Here is a 9,262-nt window from a genome sequence, read left to right on the forward strand (position 1 = left end):
ATTCAGTGACTGGGGTACTCGGGATGGGTGTGTCAGAGGCAATGAGATTGGCACGGTTTAGGGCTGTTGTATATGGGGTCACTATGAGTCGCAAACGACTCGACGGCACATAACAACAACAACAAAAATCCACTTGAGGGTCAACATGGGTTGGTTGCAACTCAATGGCACACAACTCTAGCTTAGATTTAGGCTATACTAGGCCTATCCTTAGAATATCTCAAAGTGTAGAATGCTAAGTGTTGGATACTAAGCAAAACTCAGTAGTTCATATCTACCAGCTATTCTATTGCCATCACACCCATTAAAGATTTACAGCTTTAAAAATCTGTTGGAAAAGCACTGGAAATCAGTGAAATATTTATTAATTTAGTTTTGCTTTTTTTAGAGACAGGAAACAGAAATGAAGCTGGAGATCAGATGATGGAATTTTTTTACAGCAAACAACTCATTACTGGGAAATAAACTTCTTATTAAAAAGAGCAATTATACACATTGACTTCACCGGATATAATATAAAGGGATTAAATGAACTGTTTCTGTGGAAAGAGATGCTGGAGAAGTTCAATGTTAAATTAGAACAAGTTCAATGTTGAACAACAAATTTAACAAGTTCAATTTGAACAAGTTTAAAATTCAAAGCTAAATTAGAACAAGACCACTGACCAAACGGTGGAATAGATTATCAATTGCAAATATACAGGTAATTGGAAGATTAAGAAAATAAAAACAAGTACACAAGAGCCAAAATACATTCTTAATATATCTTACTTGATTTTTAGAGATTAATTCAAGAACAGATTTGAGGCATTTACTATTTTTTAACAAGAGAGCAGAGGAGTTATGGGTTAATATCAAGGACACCATATTTGAAGAATTAAAAAAGAAAGAAAGAAAGAGCTAAAATGAATTCCAGAAGAGAGTCTGAAAATTTCTCTTGATCTAGAGGAGTTAATGTATATGGAAAAATTGATGATGTAAGAAAACTAAACAGAATATTTCAAAGGGCAGTTTAAGAAGTCAAAGCAAAATGTTTTCATGAAATATGCGAACAATTGGAGTTAGTAAACCAAAAGGGAAAAACACACTAGTATTTCTCAACCTAAAAGACTTGAAATAAATTCAAGCTAGCAATTCCAATACTGAAGGATTCTGTGGGCAAAATGTTGAATGACACAAGAAGCATTAAATGAAGATGGAAAAAAAATATACAGTATTACTGTACCAAAAAAAAAAACAAAAACAACCAACCCTAGTCAACAATTGAACCATTTAAAAAAAGTAGCATGTCTGATAAAGAATCAATGGTACTAAAAGAAGATGACCAAGGTACACTGATGGAATTGGTGAAATCAGTGGGTGCATTAATTGATAGAATATCAATGTGGTGTTTCAACAAACAGATACAGTCCTGCACATACTTCCTCATTTATGCCAAGAAATTTGGAAGACAGCTAACTGGCCAATCAAATGGAAGACATCTATATTTGTGTTCAATCTACAAAGAATCTACCAGTATGTGGAAATTAAAAATATAATTAATAGCACATTCATGTAAAATCGTCTTGCTATTGATACAACAACAAGCAGTGCAGTACATCAACAAGAAACTGTCAGAAATTCAAGCTGGATTCAGAAGACGCCATGAAGCAAAGATAAATCATTGCTGATATCAGATGGATCTTAATTGAAAGCAGAGAATACTAGAAAGATACGTACTTGTCTGTTATTGACGAGATACACACACACACACTGTCATGCAGGTCTTTAAGAAGAATACTAATAACATTACAAAGTAAGGGAATTCCAGAAACTTGATTGTGTTCATGTGAAATCTCCATATGCAGCAAGAAGTAGTTATTCAAACAGAACAAGGGAATACTGTTTGGTTTAAAAGCATGAAGGAAAGATATGTGTCACGGGTCATTTCTTTTCAGTGTACTTTTAGGGAGCTCTGGTGGCCTATTGGCAAGAAGCTGCACTGCAATCCTGAAGACATGCAGTTTGAGGCCACCAGCTGTTCTGTGGGAGAAGTATGGGCACTCACCCCCCATGTGTTTAACTGTCTCTGAAAACCCACTGGAATATCCACTAAGGGTCGGTTCTGACTCAAAGGTACACAACAACAGTCAATATGTATGCTGAACAAATAATCTGAGAAACTTAGTTATGTGAAGAATGAGGCACCCGATTTGGAGGAAGATCCAAAGAAACCCTGAGATAGGCAGGTGGCAAAAGTTTGTTCTTAGTGAGCTCTGATGGCCTAGTGGCAAGAAGTTGCACTACCATCCCAGAGGCATACAGTTCAAATCCACCAGATGCTCTACTGGAAAAGAAGGGACAATCTCCTGAACCAGTCAGATCCGATTTGACAGTACACACACACAAAATAATAAAATAAAATTTTTTAAAAAACTTTGTTTTTGTTCTCTAAAAATTATCTTAGAAATAATTTTTATTATGATTTCAAGGAAAGTTTGAAATTGGATATCCATTCATTCATTTTGCACCTTTTCCTCCCTTACCCCTTCCCCCAATTTGATTTTCTCACAAGAAAATGCATTCCTTGTTGCAAGCACTTATTGAAAAGATTGAATAAGTAAGAAGCATGAAAGCAATTTTACATCTTTGTAGGAGCAGGGTATGGTTTTTACTAGATTTATGCATTTGTAAAAATTTATTGAAATGAATACATACATTCCTTTCTGTAAACAACAATGCATAAAAATATAAAAGTGAGGGGAGAAATCCAAACAGTGCTAAAACAGGAAAAACATTAGATCAGGACAAACTTTGTATTAAGTAATTTTGTTAAGCATCTTGGCTTCTGATAGACTTCTGTTAGGAGCCATAACAAAATGTAGGTAACAGTTCTAAATGTACCTATAAAATATTTCATCATCCAATTTTTCATGTCATAGATGAAGATAGTTTCAAAACATATTTATTGAGAAATACTGACTTTTAAATATTTTAATATTTCTTATTAGCTCTTTTGAATGTTTTAGCTGATTTAAAAGCTGTTGAATAGAATGTCTATTTGGAGGAGACAGTGTTCAAAAACTATCATGTAAGAAATTTTGGTCTCCATTTGAACTGTGCTTTGAATACTGCTGATAGAGTGTAAGCAAAATGTGACGATGTGTCAGCCAGTGAATAGCCCTATTCTGAGATTTAGATCTTGTATTTAGGACCACTTTCCAGGGAGAACTACTTGAATATTTAAGGAAGGCCTACTCATTGGCATTTTAATGCCAAACTTCGAGTGAACTCAGGGAGTTTAAAGTCAAACTCGAGATGAATTGAATTCTTTGTTTTTGAAATTTAGAGCAAAGAATTTTCTGAACTTTGAAACTTGCTCTGAGATGAAGGAATACTCTCTTTAAAATATGCCACTTCTTCACAGGGTAAAAGTAGTCAATTACCTTCATTCTAAATTGTATATGTTGCAGAGCTCAGATAACTTGTTCTTCCCTGAAGGAGACAGATAGTGACAAACAAATAACATTTTTTTTTCTTAAAAAGTGACAAGGAGAAAATGATGAAAAATAAGTAGAAGTATGTGAACTGAGGTTTTGTGGTATATTTTTTTCTATGAAAGAATAAAGTTAGAGGGAAAAAAGTTGATGAAATAACCTATCAAACTGTCTCAGGAAGATAAAAGGGTTGTTCTTCAAAATAAAACAAAACTCGATGAACTCAAATAAAATTTTATACTATCTGTTTACAGCAATATTTATTAGTGAAGCAAGCTAAAGTGAACAACAGTTTCCAATATGGTTTTTCAGACTCTCGAAGGAAAAGAGAAGATACCTATGGTTTTATCGCTTCTACTGCAATAATGAAAACTGTTCCCTTCCTTTGATTCTGGGAAGTGCCCCTGGATGGGATGAGAGGACTGTTTCAGACATGCATATCATTTTAAAATCCTGGACATTTTCTCACCCATTGGAAGCACTTGGACTTTTGACTTCCAGGTAAGGACTTCTAAACAAGTATGATAGTACTTGTTGAAGAGAATTTGTTTAAAGAAAAAAATGTTCTCGTTATGCACTCTAGAGTTGGAACTAACCCATAGCTGACCTTCCAGCGGGTTTTCAGAGACAATCACATGGGAGGAGACTGCCCATTTTTCTCCTGCAGAACAGTTGGTGGTCTCGAACCAAGTGCCTTCAGGATTGCAGTGAAGCTTTTTGCACTAGGCTACTAGAGTTCCAAAAGAAGAAAAATTACTGTTTAATTCAACAGCTGTTCTATTTGATACAGGTTGCAGTATCTATGATACTGACTTTTGATGAGTATAAACTATGAATATTAGACAACTCTAAGGTACATTGTCATCTTCTGTCTTGTATTTGAAGAATAACCAATGATCATAGCTTTTTTCTTTTTTAATTAATACTTTTACTATTATTATTAATCTTAATGAAAATGTACAGAGATTTTGGATTTCCATTCATTTATTGTTGGACTTTTCTCCCTGCCCACCGCCCCCCTCCAGTTTGTTCCTCTCTTGGAAAAGTAAAAGAAAAATTCTTTCATTGTTATATAATCCTTCCCCCCCCCAAGTCCACTCCTCTATGCAGCTTTTGTTCTGGACTCCTGTCATGACAATAGTACCTAATCAAATATCCCTTTTAAGCAGTTCTCTCTCTCATCTTTTTCAATGCAGTATATGTAATTTATCCTATCTTTCTCAGTCTTCCCCCAACCCTTATGTCAGTCCCATTTTACAACAGTGGCACTGTGCAGTATTTGTCCTTTTGTGACAGATATTTCACTCAGCACAATGTCCTCCAGGGTCAACCATTTTGAATAATATTTCTTGAGTTCCTTGTTTTTCAATGCAGTGTAGTATTCCATTGTGTGAATTTACCACAGCTTCTCTATCCATTCATTTGTTGGTGGGCACTTAGGTTGTTTCCAGCTCTTTGCTATTGTGAACAAAGCCGTGAAAAACACGGGTGTGAATATATCTGCTTGGGTGGCGGTTATTGTTTCTTTAGTGTATATTCCAAGTAGTGCAATTGCTGGGTCAAACGGTATTTCTATTTGCAGGTTTTTGAGAAAGCACCATGCTGCCTTCCATAGTGGCTGCACCATTTTACACTTCCACCAACAGTGAATAAGGGTTCCAGTTTCTTCCCAACCTCGCCAGCATTTGTTGTTTGCTGTTCTTTTAACTTTTGCTATTCTTACTGGGGTGAGATGATATCTCATAGTTGTTTTGATTTGCATCTTTCTTAGAGCTAGGGATTTTGAACATTTCTTCATGTGTTTGATGGTCATAGCTTTTTAAACCAAAAGTAAGATTGCTCTCAGGTAGCTTTGTTGCTCTAGTAGGTTGGGAGTTATACTGTCAACTCATAGATAGGCAATTATAATACACCAGTTACTCTAGTGGAGAAAGATGAACAATCTCCTTTTTTCAGCAATGAGTTCTGACTTGATGGCAAGGAGTATTAAGGTTTTGAGTTCTGGTTGCTCTTAGTAGTTCAGGTGGTTCAGTCTGCAGGAATTTGTGCTTCTAACCCAAAGGTGACATCTCTCTTGTGGTTCAAATCCAAAAGGGGCTCTTCAGGAGAAAAGGAGCAAGTCTTCCATGAGATTTACACCCTATCAAACATGCTTGAGAGTCACCTATGAGTTGGTTCCAATTCTTTGGCAATGAGCAAACAGAACAAAGAGTCACTCTTACAAAATAACAATAGTAGAAAAGAAAGGAAAAAAAATACTTGAGAAAATATTCTACTCCTCTTCTTTCCAAAAGAAAAAGAAGGGGAGAAAGCCTCCTTGAAATATGAGACCATGTTTTATTATTATTTAATATGGAAATTATAGAAAAATGTTTGTCATAAGATACTATATCATGATATAAATTATAACATTTTAAACCCTTATATTGTATTTTCCCCCAGCTCTTCCCTAAGTAAAATATGGAGGAGATAAGGCTGCCTTCCTGTTAGAGAGACACATCTGGATATAAGTGTAATATCTGGCTCTGGCTCAGAAGCAGCAGCTCTTCCTTGACTTTCCTTTTATGCTTACATCCAAAAAGAGATATTTTAAGGCTCTTTTGGTAGTGTTAGTTCCCTGATGCCTTGAAGTAAGCCTGCATTTCTAGATCAGTGGAACAATTATGAAACCAACTGTATGCTGAATCCTCTTTCAAGGTCCTGAGGGAAAGGTGATATTTGGAACTTGCAAATAACTTAATCTGTTTTGCTTAGATTTGTTTAGAGGGTTTTTTATTAGTTGCAAGAGTCCCTAGCTTCCTGTCAATCATCTTAATTTAAAACTTATTAATCATTTTGAACTTATTCCTTTTTTATGCTTCTCACATTGAAGATTTTGTTTGGTTTCATGGAATTTTCTATTAATTTAAATGTACCAGAAATGTATATTTCTTTTCCTCATAATTTCAACTTGGAGACTTTTTCTTTTTAATAAAACTTTGTGAACCGCACAGTAGAAAAACTTCACTAACTTTGCAATGTGAAACTGACCACTTTTAACAGGTACATTGCTCTTTTATTTTGTAAAGGATATGTTATTGCGGTATATTTACATACAATATACAGCATATGTTTAATCACCCACATTAAACTGGGAGTTCAAGTCCACACAACTCATTTTAATATCTGTTTACAAGGCATAGCTTTTACTTCATATTGGGTCAGTCATTCCCTAAAATACACTGTGATTTTTTAATGACTTATTCTAACATTTAAAATGTAAGTTCTTAGATAATTCAATTTCCTAGTGCTTCAAACAAACAAATAAAAAATAACCACCACAAATGTATGACTTTAAGATGGAAATATATTTTACCCATTATAAAGACTAGGAGTTCAAATTCAGGTTGCCAAGTTTTAAAAGAAAGACCTCTGTTTCTTTCAGCCTTTAGGAACTATCAGTAATCCTTAGCTTTTGTGAGTTTATAGATGTATCTGTTTCTATCACCTGTCTTTTCCTGGTATGTGTGCATATCTATGTGTATTCTATTCTTTACCTATGATACAACTTAGAAGTGATTAGGTTTAGAACTCATTATATGCTATCATGACCTCATTAGAATAATAAAAGTTTCAATTTACCTTGCAGTTAACAATTCAAGGGATTAGGACTAGAATACAACTTTTGGGAGGAAAGAATTCAGTCTATAACAAAGGCATTAAAATCACTTCCAGCTCATTATCCTTTTGGAAACAACAAATTCTTATTTTCAACATTACTCCTAACCTATATTCTTGCTTCAGACATGTATAGATAGCTGAAACTTGCCAAAATTAATTTCCAAGTTTTTTTTACTGAAGTAAAATATAGTAAATTAGTAAAGTTACTATTAATGTTTCAATTACCTAATGGTTGGTTAAAAAAAATCAAGGAAACAATTCACTGAATAAGTAAATATGCTAAAAATTTTATTAAATAATAAAAATAGATAAAATATTTTTGGTAGGGGGATCAGGTCAAGTAGGTCTCATAGCAACCCTATGAACAACAGATCTGAACCCTGTCCTATCCTGTGACGTCCTCACAATCTCTGACATACTCAAGTGGATTGACACAGTGTCAAGAAGTCAGCCTCTTGAATAATTTGCCTAGCATACGGATTAAATAAGTATGGAGAAAGTATATAACTGATGCACATTTTTCCCAATTGTAAACTTGGCAGTGCTCCCTTTCTCTGTTCACATACAGTCTCTTGTTCTAAGCATAAGTTTCACATGAACACAATTAAGTGGTCTAGAGCTTTCTATTTTCTCAATGTTAGCCATAATTTGTGATTTCCAAATAGTCAAATGCCTTTTGATAGTAAATAAAGCACAAATAGACATTTTTCAGCCAAGATCCATCTGACATTAGCAATAATATCCCCGGTGTCATGACCTCTTCTAAATCCAACTTGAAGACCTCTAGCTGTTCTCTATGCACGAAGGTGTACAGTTCAGATTTGCCAGCTTTTCCAAGGGAAAGAGAAGGACAATCTATGTACTTCTGAACTTGGTGGAAGGGCAGTTAAGAGTCAGTTCCCACTCAGTGGTGGAAGGGCAGTTAAGAGTCAGTTCCCACTCAATGGTATATAACAACAACATTCAACACTAATAGGAGTGATTTATGGACAAACCATGACAATATAAATGAAAGCCATTATTCCAAGAAAATAAACCAATTACAGAAGACTGTATATTGTACTCAACTCAAAAGTATTGCTGCCACATGAGAATGGACTCATAGCTGACTCTTCATTAGGTTTCTTAGGTTAAATATCCATGTTGTTGTTGTTCTGTGCCATTCAGTCACCTGTGACCCATAGTTATCCTATGTATATCAGCTATGAAGCTTGCCCTGTCCGAAGCCAATTTCATGGGAAGGGATTATCTATTTCCTGCAGGTATTGATGGATTTCAACCTCCAGATAGACAAGATAAGTACTATAGATTATCCTACCAAACAATCTTGTATCTTATAAAGTTCCATTTATATTAAATTCCCTGTATAATCAAGTCAATCCAGGCAGAGAGTGGATTGTTGGTTGTCTAAAATTGATAGCTTAAAGTATGAAGTTCAAATCCACCAGCTGCAATCTCCTCCTGTGTGATCTACTGCCTTTTAAACTCTGCTGGAGGGTCAACAATGAATTGGTTCCAACTCAATGGTGCACAATACCATCATCAACAATAAGGCCAGGGCTAGTTTAGGGACTTCGAAGAACTATTTCTATTATTAGGAACTGCCTGGGTCCACTCTTTATCTGAGGGCATTTAAATGTTTTAGCTGTTGTTATATTTGTTTTTGGAAAAGTAAATTAAGCTGCATGGTTTAGAGATGAAAAACAAACATCAATCAAAATAAAGACTATGATGTGCAGTAGTTTACCTCCTTATAACAACACAATGGTTAGATAAACTAATTGTCTGATCCCTCTGTATATCCCTTTGCTTAAATAGATCCTGAAATTATTTTACTTAATATCTTAATTGTTCATTTCAAATTAGTGTTCATTATCCTTTAAAACTATCTCGTTTCACAGTAACCTATGAAGTAAGTACCATTTTACAGAATAGGCAAACTGAGGCTTGCAGCGGTTGTGTTGCTCCTGACAATGGTAAATGTAGGAGTTTGATCTTACAATATTGATAACTAAGCTTTTTTTTTTCTATAATTATATTTTACTAATTTTCATAAACATTTACAGAGATTTTGGGCTTCCACTCATTCATTGTTGCACCATTCTCTCTACCCTCCTCCCAGTTTG

General features: G+C 34.8%; 1 protein-coding gene across 1 annotated transcript in view; it reads left to right on the forward strand.

Annotated features, from left to right (window-relative positions):
• PIK3C2G (phosphatidylinositol-4-phosphate 3-kinase, catalytic subunit type 2 gamma) overlaps positions 1 to 9,262 on the forward strand; it is a 576,625-nt gene that overhangs the window by 132,447 nt on the left and 434,916 nt on the right. Inside the window, exon 15 of the mRNA XM_006888484.1 lies at positions 3,789 to 3,977. Coding sequence (XP_006888546.1) covers positions 3,789 to 3,977 — 189 coding nt within the window. The remainder of the gene's footprint in view (positions 1 to 3,788; positions 3,978 to 9,262) is intronic.

This window comes from Elephantulus edwardii, unplaced genomic scaffold, assembly GCF_000299155.1.
Source record: "Elephantulus edwardii isolate Elephantulus edwardi_28Jun2011 unplaced genomic scaffold, EleEdw1.0 scaffold00067, whole genome shotgun sequence".
In the NCBI taxonomy this organism is placed as follows: Eukaryota; Metazoa; Chordata; class Mammalia; order Macroscelidea; family Macroscelididae; genus Elephantulus; species Elephantulus edwardii.